We start from the raw sequence: 20749 nt of genomic DNA on the forward strand, positions 1-20749 counted from the left end.
TGTTAACAGGTAGTTTGGCCCACTCTTCCTGAGCAAACTGCTCCAGCTGTCTCAGGTTTGATGGGTGCCTTCTCCAGACTGCAAGTTTCAGCTCTTTCCATAGATGTTCGATAGGATTCAGATCAGGACTCATAGAAGGCCACTTCAGAATAGTCCAATGTTTTGTTCTTATCCATTCTTGGGTGCTTTTAGCTGTGTGTTTTGGGTCATTATCCTGTTGGAGGACCCATGACCTGTGACTGAGACAGAGCTTTCTGACACTGGGCAGTACGTTTCGCTCCAGAATGCCTTGATAGTCTTGAGATTTCATTGTGCCCTGCACAGATTCAAGACACCCTGTGCCAGGCGCAGCAAAGCAGCCCCAAAACATAACCGAGCCTCCTCCATGTTTCACTGTAGGTATGGTGTTTTTTTCTTTGAAAGCTTCATTTTTTTGTCTGTGAACATAGAGCTGATGTGACTTGCCAAAAAGCTCCAGTTTTGACTCATCTGTCCAAAGGACATTCTCCCAGAAGGATTGTGGCTTGTCAATATGCATTTTAGCAAATTCCAGTCTGGCTTTTTTATGTTTTTCTTTCAAAAGTGGAGTCCTCCTGGGTCTTCTTCCATGGAGCCCACTTTCGCTCAAAAAGCGACGGATGGTGCGATCAGAAACTGACGTACCTTCACCTTGGAGTTCAGCTTGTATCTCTTTGGCAGTTATCCTTGGTTCTTTTTCTACCATTCGCACTATCCTTCTGTTCAATCTGGGGTCGATTTTCCTCTTGTGGCCGCGCCCAGGGAGGTTGGCTACAGTTCCATGGACCTTAAACTTCTTAATAATATTTGCAACCGTTGTCACAGGAACATCAAGCTGCTTGGAGATGGTCTTGTAGCCTTTACCTTTACCATGCTTGTCTATTATTTTCTTTCTGATCTCCTCAGACAACTCTCTCCTTTGCTTTCTCTGGTCCATGTTCAGTGTGGTGCACACAATGATACCAAACAGCACAGCGACTACTTTTCTCCATTTAAATAGGCTGAATGACTGATTACAAGATTGGAGACATGTGTGATACTAATTAAAGAAACTAATTAGTTTGAAATATCACTATAATCCAATTATTTATTATCTTTTCTAAGGGGTACCAACAAATGTGTCCAGGCCATTTTAGAATATCTTTGTAGAATAAGCAATAATTCATCTCTTTTCACAGCTTCTTTGCTTTATTCTATGACATACCAAAGGCATGCAAGTATACATGATAAAATAGCTTTTAATTTCATCACTTTTCAGGAGGAATGAAGCATTATTTCAATGAGCTGTAAGGGTAACAACAAATTTGAGCACGTCTGTATATTCCCAAAATGTCCGCACTCCAATGCGACAGTCGCTGCTTCGAGAGGGGCTGTCCTAGGGCCTGTATACCGTAACAGACAAAGAGCTGGTCAGTATGACACAGAGCTCTTGTCCTATCCACGTAGCATCTCAATGCCCTCACCGGGCAGAGGAAATTCAATCTCCTATCCTCCTTCGACAAACGGAGGTGGATGGAAAGACTCCAGTTCCACAGATTGATTCATATGGAAGGCTGTGATCACCTTGGGGAGAAAAGCAGGATTTGTACGCAGCGACACCCAGCTGCCATCGTCCCACATACGCATACAGGAGCTGTGCACCGACAGCGCCTGCAGCTCACTGATCCACTTTGCGGAGGTGATAGCCAAGAGGAAGGCTGTCTTCATAGACCGAGGCTTCAACTCTATGGAGTGTATACTTCCACTTATAGCCATACAGCGGCCCGGTGGAGTCTGCCCTAGCGCTCTGCAGAGTACCCACAACTGCATCTGATAGCCCTAGGGCTGTCCAGCGGTCCCGTTCAGGGGCCAGACACATAAGAACATCAGAACATAAGACCATAAGAAAGTTTACAAATGAGAGGAGGCCATTCGGCCCATCTTGCTCGTTTGGTTGTTAGTAGCTTATTGATCCCAGAATCTCATCAAGCAGCTTCTTGAAGGATCCCAGTGTGTCAGCTTCAACAACATTACTGGGGAGTTGGTTCCAGACCCTCACAATTCTCTGTAAAATAGTGCCTCCTATTTTCTGTTCTGAATGCCCCTTTATCTAATCTCCATTTGTGACCCCTGGTCCTTGTTTGCATTGCCCCACAGGGGGCAATGCATCGTCTCCGCCGAGGTCAAGAGATCGACCTGCGCCTTCCCAAACCATTCCCAAATGCACTCCAAATGCTCCGATTCCAACACAGAGAGTCTTACCTTACTGTCTTGAGAGGCAAAAAGAGAAATGGCTTCCGTGGAATGACGGTTTGAATCCCTCGGTAGGCGGGACCGAGGGCGTTATCCCAGGAAGGGGCCTATCGGCAGCTCTGGTATAGAGAGCTCAGAAAAATACCTATTGATAGGCAGGCATATCCCATACGTAATGTTTTGGTGGTCATCTTCGAATTGAAAGGGAGCCATGTGTTCCTGACCACGGCACAAAGAAATCAATTGAAGTCTTTGTCAGAAGACCCATATGTTTTATCTGCACAAGATAATGTATCGGTCCAGTGGGCCCTAGGTAAGGTATGCATTGTGACTTGAAACATAAACCTAAAGAAACAATTCTTAGAACCGTGTGTGAACTTGTAGCCAAGGCCTACGCAGTCTGGTTCCTATTATACAGAACTGAAAGTTATGGCTCTTCAGTTTCCCGTTTATATTTCAGTTCCCATCCCTCAGAATGCCCATTTCTTGCAATTATAGCATGAAGTGGAACAAAAAAAAGTCTGCACACTGAAGATAGATAGATAGATAGATAGATAGATCGATCAGACAGGCCTATTTTTTATTTATTTATTTTTTCTGATTCCAGCCCATTACATAGTAAGGCAAAAGAAGAGTAAGATAATTACAAAGGATTAGTTAACATGAGCTATGTTTGGTTACTTTAGTGAATGCAACATTATTATGCTGTAGTCATTACAAAGCAGCTTTAGTCTCTAAAGATGTTGGACCCGTTGAACACAAAGAGCACCAGTTAATGCTGACTTTACAGTAAGGTTTTATAAGATGGTATATTTTATGGTTTCTAGTTCCTCAGAAGACTATTTTCATGTCCCCCATCCCCAAATGAGACCTAACTTTCCCAATCAGATAAAATCCTCCTTAGCCATGTCATTGAGGTTCTTTGTACTGAGTCACAGACAAAAAACCCTTGCAGTGTCACATGGAGGTCGCACAAAGCTGAGATGAATGATCATATGGCTTAAGCTCAGTATTATTCCCCGTTAATGTACTGTATACGAGGAAATCCTTAGGCCTCTTAGAAAAAAAAAAAAAAAAAACATTTGTACTTTCCAGAAACAAGGTAGCCAGCAGTTATAACTTTTTTAATTAATAGTGCAGTAAAGGTACCTGGAAAAATCTGCTGTACCCAGGTCAATATTTGGTGACCTTCCAAGCTCAGTATCATGTTTGGCACTCTTTGACTACAAGCCTGTAAATATCTAGTACACTGAACTTCTGCAAGTTATAGTGCCTTCTAAATGTCCTTAACAGTCCATTACAGGTTTTTAAGGGGAGTCAGCCAATAAGGCTCAACAGAAACACATGGTTTTAAAAAGTCATGCTGACATTGTTGTCGTTGTTATGCTCAAACTGCTCTTTTCTCGAGCTATTGAAAGTGCTTGGAGAAACACAATCATTCCTGCTAAAAAAAATGGACCAGCATTGAATCTTTTAAACATAGTAAAAGTTAAATGAACAGAAGCAATCAGAAATTGATAGTAAATAAGTCATTTGGATTGGTTAGACTATGTCTGAAATGTGTGTTTTCACTTTTAAAATTACAGGTTTGAATTAATGCACGTTTGGATTTTGTCACGTAGTGTTCCCGTATATTGATTGGGGGTTGACCTTTATGTAGGGGATACAGGAAGTGAAAATGAGACAGAAACGTGAGTGAGACTTGTACTGTGTACTATCCCAATAAAGCTTTTTGAACCTACTTACTGTGTATCGACAATTGATACACAAGCCTTACAAAATCTTCTCAAAGCCAAAGGAAGTAGTTATCAGAAGCCGTCTCAAAAGAACAGCTACCCGTTGTTTCTGTTGGGATTGGGTAAGTTTCGCAGTGGTTGTTTGGTAGCAGAACATAAAATATCAGAGTGCTTTGAACTCCTGTACTGCAAGTCAGGGCAGTTTAAAATATGTACATTCCATGCTCAGTTATTCTTGAGGTAAAAATACACTTCCTACAGGAGTAAAGTAAATTGCCAATGAGGTTATGTGAAATTACTTGTCCTGAGTGCTTTGGTTGATTATAAGTGTACATAGTTATTGCCTTTTAGTTATTGAGATTAATGTTGGAACGTGATGTATCTTTACTATAGGCTTGCATGCTGAAATTTGACAAATCACATCCTGGAGAGACCCCTCAATACATACCAAGATTTTTGTACTCTCATTAACATCTGCTAAAGATGATCTTTACAAAATGTCATCACAATTGACAATTGGATAAGAAGTTCTCTAGATATAGACTAGTGCTGGTGTAAAAAAAGAAAGATTTCTATAAAAAGAAACTTCTTTTTTTTTTTTTAAACTATAAAACACCAAGCTTTACAGCTACTGTAAGGGGGTATTAAAAAAGCGTGTTTTGTTCAGCATTTTCTTGTACTTTTTATGAACATTTTCTATGTTCTTTTTATGTTCAGATTTTTGCACTTAAATACCTGAATGGAAAACAGACATCAAAAAGGAGCTCACTATAACCGGATTCCAAGATTGACATTGTATTTTCACTGTTAGATTTTGTATGTCTAATAATCAATGAATCCTAAATTGTGTTTTCTTTCTAAATGGACTTTTTCTAACATGTCCTATATCACTTTAATACCCTTTTTGAATTTGCTTAATCCCCTTGTTTTGTAGTAAGAAACGGATTCAGGACCATAGCCTAAACACATTGACCAGTGAATTAAAGAACACATCTGACAAATGTTTTATCATTGTTTCATACAACTTAGCTTAAGTCAGGCACAGACTGGGCAAATTCATCATCACTAATATGTATTTTGGGTCAGGCGTCTCTCACGAGTGGGTTTACCAAAAATCCTACACATGTTTAGTCTGTTTAATAAATGAATCGCATTGTAATCTGTGTAACCTATCCTTTGTAATTGGTTTTACTTCTGTTTGCAAATGGAACACCAGTCTTAAGACCATTTGTGTGAAAAATATATAAGGAATGATTAGAAATCCATAAGGATTGTAAAATAACAATTAAGGTCTCCACAGTTTGAATAAGATTCCTTTTAGAAAGGCTTTACTTTATCCTCATGACAAATTAATCAAAATAGAGCTTTATGACTCCAATAAAATACAGACCAGACCTTTATTCCAAGGGATACTGAATCACCTTTAGACAGTAGGCTGATGTGTATATTCCTTTTAGGACCATTTCAGTCTTCATAGTCTTGCCAATTTTCTGTCCGACTTTCCTGGTGGTCCCATTTTTTTTTAATTAAAATACATAATTATATTAACTACGTTAGAAACATTTAATGTCATTACTTATTTACAACTTATATAATCAAAATGCTAAATCCTGAACATGAACTAGAAACCTTATGGGAGATTTCTACTGGTCATTAACACAAATCTATTTTCTAAATAATTTGCTCTTCAGGGGATGCTCATAATAAACTACCTACCACCAAAGATGACATGAAAGAAAAAAAGCCATATGCTAACACACAAAGAAAGAAAAACTGTGGCAAAACTCCTCAACATTTTATGAACCAGCTGAGCCTAGTTATCTATTTGCATAATAGAAGACACAGGCAGCACCCCCACTCATACTCTCAACAATGTTTTCAACTTGAATTGCAAGTGCCAATAAAACATGAAGCAACAATAAAATAATTTAAAAAATCACCACTTATGGCCAGTGAAACTTCATGACCCAAAAATGTGTCAATTAAATACACTTCCAATGTCTCCCTTCCATTACTTAGTTAGCATGACTTGCATAGCATGATTAGTTTTACTGAAGGGTTTCCAGAATGTATAGCTGTGTTTTAACCTCCTGTGCTATGTAAAATACTGTATCGTTTTAACCACCTGTGCTATGTAAAATACTGTATCGTTTTGCAAAGTTATGCCACCAATATGTACTGTAGCTTTTTTTAAAAGTACCAAATAACAACAAGGATAACTGTTTGGAAATATTTCATGATGACATTGGATATATACAGTGACAAATACCATGCGTTATCTTTCTCAAAGTCGTTGTTTATTTTGTTATTACCGGTGTGACAGGAGTAGAAGGAGTCCCTGTTGTAATTCACCCTCCCGACCACCGGCAGCGCTGTATAGGGCTGACCAGGATTGGGTCAGGAGGCTGAACTCTGACCAGACCAGTAGTTCCGGGTCGGGCGACCATCTTGGCCCGATGCGGAACCACACGGCCGCCGAGTCCCATCATTGCAATCAGCTATGCTGTGCTCATTGATTGGCTGGCGTGGGGCAGCGTGCTGGTTACAGGGGCGGGACTCGGCAGTATTTAGGCAGCACGGTTTTGCCATTCAGGCTCCCTTTCCTGGACTGAAACACGGAAGAGACACGCTGTGCTTTGTTGTTATAACCTGCTGTAATCCACAGAATCCTGAAGCTTTGTAAAAAACCTGGTGGATTACCGCGGTGAAGGAACCCAGGACTATCCTTTATTCCTTGGGCGGGAGCAGAGGGACAGTGAGAGGAAACCCACTACAGCAGCACGGAGAAACCCTGTGCTTTCTTTGTTGTTGTTTTTGTGGAACCGCGACATTTTTGTTTACCCTTTTTATTTTAAACCAGAGTTTACCATTGCTGGTATTCCAGGTAGTTTTTTTGTTTGTTTTCTGCAATACAGGATTATTTATTTTTGATTATTTATTTCTGTGTTTAAATAAAATCCAGGACTAAACGTCACTTCCTGCTCCTGTGTGCTGTCATTTCCGGTGCTTCCCTAAGTTTGCCACTACCCTCCCACAACCAGTAAGTACTTTTAAAAAGCTGCTTTAACGATATGGTGCCTGAATTAAAATGTAGTTTACTTTTTAAGACCATCATCAAACGGGCTGTTTAATTACTCTGATCACAGGATGTCGGGTTACTCACTATTCCCAAAATTCAGAAAAAAAAACACAGGGGTAGAGCATTCAGCTATAAATCCCCTAAATTATATTAAATACACATTTTTATAATCTAGTTTATATATCCTTATGAAGCGCTTTGCAGCAATCTATTGTGAAAGGCGCTATATAAAAATAAAGATTGATTGATTGAATTAAACACTTAGACTAAGTCAAGTCTTAAGTCCAATTTTAAAGCCACTATCACCATACTGTAGGCTTAAATATATAAAAAAGCCTTCCATATTAAAATAATACCCAAAATAATCTTGCCTTGCAGCATTAGCACAGTGTTAAAGTAGATACTTTGATCAGTATGATCATAAAAATTGTTTTTACACATTTTGGATGTTTATATCAACAAAGTCTAGTTTCTGGTAAACTGTGCCAAAGCTATGGGAGAATGTACTAAGCTAAAACAAAGGAATTATTCCATTGTATGGAACAGCTTTAAAAAGTTCTGAAGCTTTCAAAAGTTCCAGTAACAGATTCATTATCCTGAAACAACTTTAGAATATTTTCAATTTGGCACAAAAAGTTAGTTGGCAGAATATCTAACATTTTTTCATCATTTGGTTCAATGCCTGGTTTTATCAAATAACTGTGCACTATATATAAAACTGCAAAACAAAAGAGATAAACTAAAATGCAGTTCTGTCAAAAACGATAATGGGCATCCATATGACATCACTTTAAAAGAATGTTGCTCAGGATTATGTAATCATTGTGCCATTCATTGTATTTAAAATTTAAAATGAAACATGCAGGGGCAATGGGATATGTTATAGTAATGACAGAAAACAATACAAAGGACAAAGTAAAAAGCCTATAAATGCCCATCAATATTTATTGCTGTTAAATTCCTCCACCAGTAAGTCAAATAAATAAAAGTATAAAGCTAAATATCCATTAGTTCAGTTGGTCACTGTATTTGTAAACTAGTCTACAACTAATCAAACTAGTTTCACAGCATTCCAGATGGAACCTCCCATTTAATTCATTTTGTTGTACCCTACACTACACTACATTTCACCAACCATCTAATAAGGCACATTTCAGGTGGAATTGAATGGTAGATCAACACCTTTTAATAGGCTCACAAACTCTACCATGCTCTGTGTTTGTCTTACAGCATTCCCATCTATCTTCAAATTACTTGCCATTGTTTGTTAATGATATTTGCCAACTCCTTAGTAAACAGCACCATGTCCTAGATAGATGGGTCCCATTGTTCTTTGTGTACAGACCACTTCCTTCTCTTGTATCTGGGTATGTATTGTTTCATATTGTTTATATACCAATTGAGGCCAGCTGGAACCAATCTGAAAAATATCAATCTTTGGGGAAACCTGAATTCCCATGATCTTGGTCAGTTAACTAAATTGTAACTGAAACTGTATCTGCACTGGTTTCCTAGAATTTAAGATGCTTAAGCACCTCCAACAACATGCATTCAAAACTGGGCAACATCAGCTGCTTGGCTGCAGTCTACCGCATTGCCTTCTATTGTACTACACATGTTAATACTAATTAACCAGCTAGGCCTTCCATGTATGTAATGATGTTTGGGTCACTTAAAACAAATACCAATCAATTTACCGTTGCAAAAAAAAAAAGAAATTGAAGAACACAGCTTCTCCCAAGTGCACAGTAACTATATAATGTACAATTCTAAATTCAGAAGAAACAGCTGCTCAGACATCTTTAGCCTGTACTAAAGATAAGGCAGAAGCAGTTGCATTTTCAATCATTGCCTGAGTCATTGTCTACAGTAAATCGCAAAGCTGTGTTTAAATCAATGTTAAGGACCGAACTAGAAAAAGCATGCACTGGTACTGTATTTAAATACTCGGTCTGTTCTTGATTGAAACTATTGGATTTATTTGTCAGTCTATGCCAACTGAAAAAAATAATGAATTTGTTTTAGAAACAAATTAAAATAAATTAGGTTTTACATTTAAACTTAAATATACTACTGTCCCACATTTGGGGCATTCTATATTCAGGGTATTCTCAGGCAGGATCTAAACCTTTGTCATCTGGTAATGTGGCAACAGTGATGACTACTGAGCCACAACAATGCCGTTTAGGGTTGAGAAAGCAGGTTGGTTAAAAGTTCAGATTCTGCACCCTGGAATTACAGCACATCTCAGACCCCCCACTAAGCATGAAGTTCTCCAAATATTGCTGATTACTTTGTTTGCGACAGAGATGAGCAGGGAGCCCCTTAGCAACAGAAAGAGATCCACAAAGCCCTCAACACAGCAGGCTGGGAAGTAAGAACATGTAAGTAAACAGAATGGGTCAAAAAGGTCATGACCCAGATAGTTGAAGACAGTCCTGCTGGGAATCTTGGGAGGAAACAGTAGGAAAGTTAGTGTTCTCTTTATACTGCTTGTTAAAATAAAATATATAACTCAGATAAAACAGCGCCTTAGCTATTATGTTCAGTTTAGTTCATAGCCCAGCTACCTTAATGTGTTAAATTATTTTTATTAATTTACCCCAACTTTCTCCAAATTTTTGGAATATCCAATTATTATTCAATCTGGCTCACCGCTGCAACCCCCGGACTAACTCGGGAGAGATGAGGACAAGCACACACGTCCTCCAAAACATGCGCTGTCAGCAATCCGCTTTTTTTCATCTTATCTCAGAACGTACAGCGTTGGAGGACCATGCACTTCTGAATTGCGTACAGCCGGCCTGAAGGCCCCCCGGCCAGCCACAGGGGTCGCTAACCCCAGCCAACCTAACCCCTACCCCGCCCGGACAGCGCTTGGCCATACACTTACAGCACTCTTTGAGCTGCATCTTGGCTTGGTGGTGTTAAGTGATAACAGCAAGCTAGTTTAATTGGAGATAGAAGTGTTACAAGGTCTAAATTGAATAAATGTGATTTATGTTTTGATCAGAGTACAATATGCAATGAAGAAATGTATGGTTTTAAGAACCCAAATGCTAGGTTTCACAGAAAATATTGGTATAATTTTAAGTAAAATATAAGCCAACGTTCAAGGGTAAAGATGCATCTTTTTATAACATCTTAACATTTACAGATGTACGGACCTATATCTGTGTCACCAGCAATATGCATCACCAGCAATGGATCAGATCATTCTAAATGAGTGAGGGCAGGCATTTTACAGACTGCAAACTAATCCCATGTACATTTTCAGAGGATAAAAGAGTAGACTTTAGTACACAGAAGCATGCCCCATGGATGTAGAGACTGCATCAAAGCCAGAGGAGCCCATACTACATGCTGATATATTTATATTTTCAAACTATATGAAAAATTGATCTTGACCCCAACCCTATAGGCATTTTGATTTCCATCGGTCTTGTGTTCAGATGCATATCACCGACATTAAGCTAATAATAACATTTAATTATCTCTTCATTTTAGTGTTTAAAAAAATTTAATTGTTGCTTCTTTCATTTTTTGATAGTGTGACACATTTTAGATATGCAAAAGATTAACCATTAAAACCTGGACCAACATTAACATATATATTAGTACTAGTTAATAAATCACTAATGTTAAGTATCCTAAAGCACTCTGTAAGCCATGCATGGAGATAACATTTTGTACAATTTCAGGCACTTGTACAACAAGCTGTCCACATGATTTACAAGTTTTGGAAATGTCCCCAGTTGGCCTTGAAATCTCCAGGAAGAAACACATACAATCTGCCAAACAATTTAAACTGTTTCTAGCAGTAAATTAGGACCTTGCATTACCTGAAGTACTGTACAGGTCTGGTCACCTTGAAAAAGCCTGATTGACTATACAGCACTGTAATGTCACCCCTTGGAATACACCAAATCACTGTTTCCATTGACAAGAGTTCCTCACACTACAACATTTCTTCAGTTGCTTGCAAACCTTAATTCACATTTATAAACACAGCAAACCCAAACACTTTAACCAGCTGAAGATATAACAATCTTCGAGAGAAAAAAAAAATGTTTTGGACATAACCACAACAAATCCCCACATCTTAAACATGTGGGAACTATATAGTGTAAAAGGGACAAAACATGCTCTTACTAGAGAAATGAGAGCAGTACTTTATCGTCCGTACCAAATGGCTTTGCTGTTGGGAAGGGTGAGGGGTTGACTCTAATTAAAACATTAAGAAGGGGTATTGTTTTTTTTATAATCATTTTAGATATCCAAGAAATTAAAGCAACAGAGACTCCTGCAGGGTCAGTCTAGAAATAAAACTGACCGATTACTCCCACTGCCCATTTAAACTATTAATAATTTAGGACAGAAGAGTTTTCAAATCCACACATTTCTTGTGCTGTTTAGTGGTTTTACTGGAACAGTTTTATTGCATGTAAAACTGACCAAATGAGATAGTATTTTTATGAATTTACAGATTGCACAATGGATTTGTTGTAGGTATTCATTCCATAAGAGAAGCTGAAACTTACTTACACTTCTCATAATGTAAATGGAACATTCCTTTATAAGTCAGTGCTAAACATTTTCATATTATTTATGATAAGACAGTAGAATTCCAAACACTCTTAGCATGTAGATGTCACACTTGTGTCCATTGCTGGGCAGCTCTGTGTTTTGAATCCTTCCCTACAGCAAGTGTTTAATACAATGAAAACCACAGTAGGGCTAGGGATATAGGAAGCAGAAGCATTGGGTACTGTTGTATTCTGCTCAGCTACACCCCACGTACCTGACAGGTTTTCACAGTGCCATGGGCGTCTGAGGAATCCACTTGGAGAGATCTCTGCTGTTTGCCAGTATCCCTGAAAACAGAACAGATTGTTTCTAAAGGCATTATACCCTTGTACAGGATGTGTTTTGTAAATAAAGTTTGTTGTAATTTGAATATTTGAAATCAGGGATGGGGTTAAAAACATGTGTTGAATGTAGCCATTCCTACCCACCACGAGGGCTTAGTAATGTCCTCGTAAAATATGGCTGTTATGTTAACACAACTGAATTTGTAGTTCCGAAGTTCAGAGAGCAACAAATGAACATCGGTACAGAGTTTGCAATCTGGACTGAGTGCATCCTTGGAGACAGCCTAAGGGTTTTTCTTGGATGTAAAAACCCTAACAATGACTCTGGAGGGACAGTAAATAAAAAAGACTGGAAATAAGGATTCCCTTTTAATGAAAACGGAATATTTATTTTTAATGTATACCCTCTCCCTCAATACACACAACTTTCCGGTTATTTTTCACTTCTTTTTTTAATCCTTAGCTCTTTTCCTTTTGTCTGACTTTCTTACTCTCTAAGCCTTTTTCACATCTTCATCTGAATATATATCGAACTCTACACTCTATGTGCTCTCTTCACTGACAGGGCCTTTCTTGGTGAATTCTTCTAAAAGTAATCTCTGTTTTATTCAACCACCCCCACCTTCTAATGCTGTCCCAGTTCCAGAGAAGATTAGAGCAACACAAAACCCAGACAGCATAGGGTCAAAAAGGGTACCTAAGCCCATGAAAGTGGGGGGAAAGGCTGCTAGCACCACTAACCCAATCAGTTTCACGACCGTTCGTTTCATTTAAACAGCGACCTTTCTTTGTGCACTGGACTTTCCTGACATTTTTTTAATGTAGATGCCACTATAATTTTAATCTTTCCACTCATATCCATTAACATATTTTCTATTCAGTCATTATAGCTTTATTGGTACATTAAACTTGTCTTCATGGCTTCCTGAAACTCATGCACACAATCTAGCTCTAGACGAAAGCACATTGTAGGGCATACACATCCAGTGCTGATAACAAAAATATAGCAGCTTTTCACAGTATCTACTACAATCAACATATATTTTATTTAAGAAAGAAAACAAACATCTTACCAAGAACTTGCTGGCCTTGTTTCCTGGCATACTTGCAAAGGTGATTTCAAGATCTATTGGAAGGATGAGACTGAGGACATCTTCTCCCTGGTTTTTCTCAAATATGATAGACTCCTCACAGTCGATAAAGAGGGTGATCTTGTGGGCTTCCAGGTTAAGGGCAATGCGGGCCCACTTGCTATTGGAGAAAGGCGTGCCCCCTGGGAAGAGGATGGTGGCGGGCTCCATGCTGTGGACTGCCCTGTACTCCAGCCGCAGCTGGTTGGACCTGGTGCTAGAGACCAGCTGGAGGAGAGGGTGTCCATCTTTTTTCATGGCAGTGGGGGAGATGAAGGAGATGAGAGTGCTGTCTGAGTTCTTGGCCTGCTGTGCCACGAAGTGGAAGCCGATGGATCCCTGCATTGTGCTGAGGAAGTAAATGGAGTAATCCCGTGGAAGAGTCAAGTGGGGCACTCTCTGGCGGAACTTCCAGGCTGGAATTCCAGGTTCCAAGCCTTTAGCTTTGCTAACACCCTTAATAGACCTAGTGATGTTCAGGGCTTCCAGTAGATCAATGACTAAAAAAAAAAAAAAAATGTAATGATTGTATTTACAGCGTTTGCTAGGAGGTTATTTTAGCCCTGTTTATTGTATACATTCCTGAATGATGACACCAGTTTAAATATATTTACAGAAATACATGTTTTAAGCTATCTGAAAAAATCTCTATAACTCACCAATCTGTAACTAATATTATTTAAATACACACATAAACAACTTGCTTCAAACGTCAAACCAAAAAAGGAAACATAACAAAACAAAGCCACATAGCCTTTCTGAAGTTTCATATACTGTAGTAGTATGAAAGTGAAGCTAGGCCCTTAAAAAACCCAGACCAGGGTTAAACTGGTCTCCAAAGCTGTTTTTGTTTTAAATTGTATTTACTCAAATCACTGGAATGCATTTACGTAGCATAAACAAAGTCAAATAAAAATCAATGATACATGTGTCCTTTAAAGCAATTATCCCCTTTATTGGATATAGTCTAGAGTCCAGTACTTTTCTTTTCCAACACTCCATTTTCAAGGGCAATCATTTTCAGGACTGTTCAGGCATGTACAGTAGCTGTATCAGGTGCTATAGTGGGATAATCCTGTCCCTTTCTAGAAAGTGTATCTCTCCAAACTGATATGTGTGTGACTACCAGCCATAAGTGGATATCTTGTAGTACACTGTACATTCTGGTGTATGAACTTGCAACGCTGATGTTGTTTTTACCCTATCAGTATTCTACAAACCAATGCTACTATTTCACTGTGCCAGCCTCTTACCTCCAAGACCCTTCATCATTTGTGATTCTGTGTCCTTCCTCAGATGTTCACTACCACAAGAGCTCTTGGATGGCCTTGGATCTTTCATTCCTGAGATACTTATCCCCTCTCTGAGTTGATAATCCTCAGCAGTTTATAATCTCTTTCAAGAGCACAGTCTCACAATACAGCCTTCCATTTGGCTTAAAAAGAGGCCCATACTGAGAGCCGGGTGTCCAGGATATTTGAAAGAAACACACTCCTGATTAGGGTTTTGTTTCTGTTAGTATGAAAGAGACAAATTTCCCCCACACTGTATGGAAACAAAACTGTTTCTACCAGTAAACAAGTATGGAATAGACCCCTTCCTCATTGAGACTGCCTGTCACAAATACCACCATGATCACATGAACCCCAAGAAAATACAAACTATTCACACATCACAGTTAACCCCCAGAAACATAAGTTATAACAAAACCTGTTTTTTTTTGGTTTGTTTTTTTAAGACTAATTAGACAGTATTTTAATTCTTATAATCATCTCTATATTGTTTATTTGGTTCCTGACTCTTCTGTTAAGGTGTAGATGAGGAGGGTCAAAAAACAAGGTTTGAGGGCACATTACTGTGTTGCCTGCAAACAGCTTTTGTCAATATACAGTTGGGGTAATACTAATGGGATATTGTAAGGTAACAATGTACAAAATGTATTGTCTTCAAGGCTTCTAAATTGTTTATGCACTGTACAGTACATGTGTAACATTGGGTGACAAATGGGGGATTCTGGAGCCATGATAAAGAAACAGACATGAATAAAACCTCTTCATTTACATTTAAGTTGCTTTCTTTAGGATATAAATAAGATTTGTTAGCAACATCAATAAAAATAATGTTCAAAATAATACCAATGGACTGCATGAGTGACACTTTCATTCTTCTGTGCTCACAGATCGAGAAATGCATAGTTTTAAAATTCATTTTGGTTTAAGACAACTCTGTATAGTAATACAGGTAGTATGTGAGCAAGAAAGCAGACCAAGGAAAGGAGGACCACCCACGTTTGTTGACCATGTTTATGGTCCTTGAACCTACAGCCTATTCCATAAAACTGTGTTCTTCATCTAAACAGCTCACATTTGACATTTACTTTAGATTCTCTCCTCTTCTCAGCTATCACATATTTGACTAGGTGAAGCTCCATTAACCTTTTAACGACCTGTATGATGAAAGCAGGCTCCTAATCATTTCTTCGAATCACGTTCCACAACTGAGATTCTAAACAAACAGTCTGAGGAAATTTAAGTTTAAAGTTCTGGCAGAGACTGGGGGTGGGATATCTAAACAGATCACAGCTGGGAACAGGCAGTTTTCCTAGAGCTCTTAATTTGATCTTCTCTTGTAAATACCGTTCCCGACAATATTAATATTAATATTATTATTATTATTATTATTATTATTATTAATTGCATTTATATAGCGCTTTTTACACAAAAGTATTGCAAAGCACTGTAGAGTACATAGCAGAAAAAAGAACAAACCACAATACATTTGTATAGCGTGTCACACATACAACTGCCATAATCAGACCATTTAAATAACAGTATACACAAAAGCAGCAATTATAAAGTTACATTAAAACCCACTAAGATAAGAATGCCATTTTATAAAAGTGCATTTTTAGTCTTGACTTGAAAACTGTAATGGTCCCAGCTTCCCTGACAAACAAAGGAGCTCTACAAGAAAAAGCCCTGCCTCCTGTGTTGCTTTTGTTGACCCTCGGAATAACCAGCAGCCCCGCATCCTGTGATCTCAGAGTGCGGTTTGGAAGATACGGGGTCAGTAACTCCTGCACATACCCAGGTGCTAATCCATTCAGGGCCTTGTAATAACAGCAACATCTTAAAATCAATTCTATACTGCACAGGGAGCCAGTGTAAAGAGGCCAAAACAGGGGTAATATGTTCACTTTTTCTGGTTCAGAATTCTAGCGGCTGTATTCTGAAAAAGCTGCAAGCAGGATACCACACGTTTTGGGACACCAGAAAAAAGTGCATTACAATAATCAATTCTTAGTCTCTCAGCATCAGATACGGAAATAATTGATCTAAGTTTGGATATATTTCTCAAATGGTAAAAAGACTTCCCTAATACGAGTCTCAAATGATAGATCAGTATAAAAGATGACCCCAAACTCTTAATTTCTAGTTTAAGTTTTGATGAGAGACTGCAAGGGTCAAGCTCATGTAATCCCATATTTCCTTTTAGTTGGTTCTGTGAGCCCACTAGCATAACCTCTGTTTTACCTGAATTCAACATTAGAACATTCTGTTACATCCAATGCCTGTGAGGCAAGCAGCTAATAACACCCAGGCAGAAGAAATTCCTGGCTTTAAGGACAAATATAGCTGGGTATCATCAGCTTAGCAATGGAAGTTCACTCCGTGTCTGTGGATAATGTCACCTAACGGTAGCATATATAAAGAAAACAGCAAGGGACCTATTATGGAGCCCTGTGGAACACCAGACTTCCGATAATGTCGATTTTACCCCCCCCCCCCCAATAGAGACAAACTGAAACCTATTCAAACTTCAGTTTAGTAGCTCTTGAAACATGTCAATTTATGCCAGTTAAGGGGTCACAGGTCAAAAACAAATCATGAGTCATGTTAAAGTTCACAAAATCAATAGAATAAAATAATTCAATAAATCTGCCTCACATTCTTGAGTTTGAAAGAAAAAAAAACAACACAACAACATTATGGCAAAGTGATTTTACCATCTGATGTCCCAAGTAGCTCCTATTAACTGGTATAACTGCAAGCCACTTGCTGATGCCTTCCCCACTAGTTAGACTGTATATATGAGATTTGAACCTGTCACTGAAGAGTCTGAAATGGCCATTTCAAATTTTATCCACTCCTACACTCTGTAGTTTTTGCTTAAATATTTTAAAAGAGCTACACTTACTTATTAGTTCCCACTATTGGATTCATTTATTTTTTGCTGGTGCAGGACTGTAATCATGTGTTGGCTCTTATGACTCATAGTTTTACTTCAGAATTTATGATGAACCGTTTAAAGTTATAAATATTTCCACACAGCAAGTGGTTAGCTTCCTGTGATTTCTACCTGTCATTTCCAACAAGCTCAACTTCCTATTCCAACTCTACTAAATGCATTTTACATCTTCAGAAAGCTAGGCTTCTTGAACTGCTTTCGAAACATGCCAGGCTGAATCAATTAATCACAGGCTCCTCTTTCCCAAAACACAATTCAGAAATACAAGTTCTTCAGTCAGAAACATTGAGAAACTATGAAAGTTTTCTAATTCTCTGATTTCTGCAGGAACTCACGAATGACAATAAATTATGTCACTCTCTCAAGACAAGTCCCTTAAAATAAATTGAAGAAAGGCAGCTTTTAATAGCACTGAACTAAACTCATCAAACAACAGTGTAGTGAAAACTAGCAAACTGTTTTTTTTTTTATTTTACTATTACTATTTAGTTCAATCCTCTGGGAAGACATTCTGTTTTTGTCAATATTCATATTCGTCTTTTTTGTTTATTGGTGATAACTTCTGACGACTCACTGTCATGCAATATCTTTTTTGCAGATTGATAGTCGGTTTGGTTTGCTCCTGTTTTATCAATATTGGGGGTGATAACCAGAGAAAAGGGCAGGGCAAAGCTGTATAGCTGCTGTGTTTTTGTGTTTTGTTTATCATCTGGGATATGCTGTGCAGCATGTGTTTTTGTTTTTTATCGCGTGAGTTTTAATTACAATTTTTTTTTACATTTTATTTGCCTACATCAGTGTTACAGGAAATGTGTTATTGAACTTTCACTTTATACATGGGGGTAAGTCTCAAGATAATGTGAAATCTAGTGATAAGTGTCTACTCTATACCAAGACATCAGAGAAGCAACAACTTCAAGTGACCCTTGTCAAGACGGCTTATTCCAGAGTGTTTTATTGCCAACAGTGGATGGTTTCCAGAGGACTGTGAAAATGTTAAGTTTTCGCACTTGGCTACTTTCTTGTAAGTTTTTTTTTTTTTAATAATAGACTCCATCCTCATCATAATGATGCCTATCAGAGTCAAACATTTTGCGTTTTATACAGAGATATGTTTCATAGTCTTTACAGAGTTTGTTTCTTTTATTTTCTGTTCATGCTAACCAGTTAATCCTATCATCAGCTAGTTGAATTTGCTGGATCATTTTCAGTGAAAATGTAGTTGGTCTAATATTTTTGTGCCTCTGTGCTAAAATGTGTTTAAGATGTTCATACATTTGCTATACTATACAACAGCTGTTGGAACCTTTAAATATATAACCTACGAATATACCTACATGATTTAGATAAGTACATGACCTGGCTATATCTTTGTTAACTTTGGGCTTAGTGTACATCTGCATGTGATATTTTGTATCATTACAGCATTAACTACTTTTAGTAAAATAATCAGTTGTGAAAATATATATCTCATGTGTATTCTTTGTTTGGGGGTATTGTGTTAATTTGTTTAATAACGTGTAACAAATGCCCATGCAAACTTTCATCAATTTCAGGTCCTTCAATAGCTCAGCCAATCAAGCAACACAGTACTTCAACAAAGAAGGTCAGCACAACATACCATGCAATGTTTCATCAGCCTAATAACCAATCAGCAGAGAGAACTTTTGCAAAAGCAGGGCACAATGACCTACATTCATACCTAGAAAAATATGTGCAGAGGAGTGTACATTAATTATGATTTTTTTTGTGTGTATAAATTCTACTCTATCCCCAAGTCAGTGAAAATGTATCCTCAGTAGAGGAGAACGAGAAAGGCAAGAATGTTGTAATTTTGAGTCCTCATCCTTCCTAGTAACCTTTTTTGATAAGCTACATGAAGAGTGCAGGGTGTCAGGGGTTGTGACCTTCTCTGGAGTATCTTTGTTAAGGATGTTTTTGTATATAGGAAGCACAGCCCTGGAGTCACAATTTGACAGTAACAGCAACACAGGTGCAAAGTAAGCCAGGTTTCACTATGTTGCGATACACTTCTATACAGTATTTGATTTACATGTTGTAAATGGGAGGTATCACAGCCAACATTTAAAAATAGCAGAGAAATATGTACAGACTTGTCAAGCAGCTAGCATCTACTATAACAAGCAAGGTGATCCTCTTTGAAAAGGAGAAAAAAAGTTGCTGGAAGGTGGGGGGCTGTGTAAGGGAGTGTAAACACATAACTGGTCAGGTGTTTACTTTAAACACTGGAATCCGGCCTCTTGGTGGAACACTGAAACTTCCACTGAAGCCTATAAACATGTTTCAGGAAACAACCTCGCCATCTTGATCAGCCAGTGAAAAAAGAAACTCCAGAGCAATGTTACTTGCATGCTGCTGTCTAGAAGAAAAGACTGGAGAAGTTGCTACCTGTCCTGGAAATACATACTCTTGTCTCAGCATGACAAAGTTACATAACCACCAAGGTACAAGGTTCATCACATCAGGGGAGTAACAGCCTTTACCCAGGAAGATTATAACTTCTGCTAGCCTTGCTCATCCAAAAATGAATGTATGTTATCCTTTATAATGTGAAAACCTTTGATTTGTATCTGATCTGTAGTTAGCCAGTGATTATAGGGGTTCTTCAAAGACAGTGATCATAGCTCTTGTGGAGTTTTCTAATCTTACTCAGGTATTGCACTCACTGAATTATGTCTCAATCCTAAAATTCTAGGTGATGCAAAACTTTTCACCACAGCTGTACAAGGTGTCCCAAAAGTCATCATAAGCATAACTGTTAATATTAGTTGTCTCTAGTTCTTTCAAATGTGAAAAGTCTTTAAGCAAAGAGAAACAAACTCAGATCATTTTGATTCGTGGTGCGGATTGTCTTTGGTGCCTCTGTGGTGCCTCCGATGGCTGTCCTTTATGTTTTATTCCTGGTACAAAGTTTGTCCCCATTTAAAAATAAATAAATAAATAAATAATTTTGGAACCAGTGCCTTCAAAGGTTTCTTCTTAGTGCCCCATTGTAACCTGCATGGGCCTCTGTTGAGAGCATTTCACGCATTAACAACACCTTCAGTTTCAAGTATTTTATTTAATTTGGTGCAAGCCCCATAGCACCATTAATGGGTATAAACACCGACAACATCAGCAGCCCATACACCACTAGTATTGATGTCATGGCGCAGTGCTACAATAACTTAATGGGCCAAGATGGTATGTGACTGGGAAAGATTGGCATTCAGTGCATTCCACAATAGAGCCACAAAAGTAAAAGGAGAAGCATGCAGACTTTCTACATTGCAGTGCCATTTTTACTACAGCACAAGTTCCCACAATGATGTCTGCTTTTGTCAGACAACTGTCAGTGATGTCTGAGGAAACCAATAAGCTCTTGTTCTCTGTGCTCGCTGCCCTGTATCCTGCCTTACCTGGGCTCACACAGGC

At 38.3% G+C, this 20749-nt stretch overlaps 1 protein-coding gene across 2 annotated transcripts in view; it reads right to left on the bottom strand.

The window, feature by feature from the left end:
- Window positions 1–20749, bottom strand: part of LOC117415787 (kielin/chordin-like protein) — a 93554-nt gene that overhangs the window by 70249 nt on the left and 2556 nt on the right. For both annotated transcript variants that reach the window (XM_034026589.3, XM_059027327.1), the window contains exons 2-3: window positions 13010–13566; window positions 11867–11939 (exon numbers count right to left, since the gene is read on the bottom strand). In XM_034026589.3, the coding sequence (XP_033882480.2) occupies window positions 11867–11939; window positions 13010–13566 (630 nt within the window). The remainder of the gene's footprint in view (window positions 1–11866; window positions 11940–13009; window positions 13567–20749) is intronic.

The sequence above is a fragment of the Acipenser ruthenus genome, chromosome 7 (assembly GCF_902713425.1).
Source record: "Acipenser ruthenus chromosome 7, fAciRut3.2 maternal haplotype, whole genome shotgun sequence".
Classification (NCBI taxonomy): domain Eukaryota; kingdom Metazoa; phylum Chordata; class Actinopteri; order Acipenseriformes; family Acipenseridae; genus Acipenser; species Acipenser ruthenus.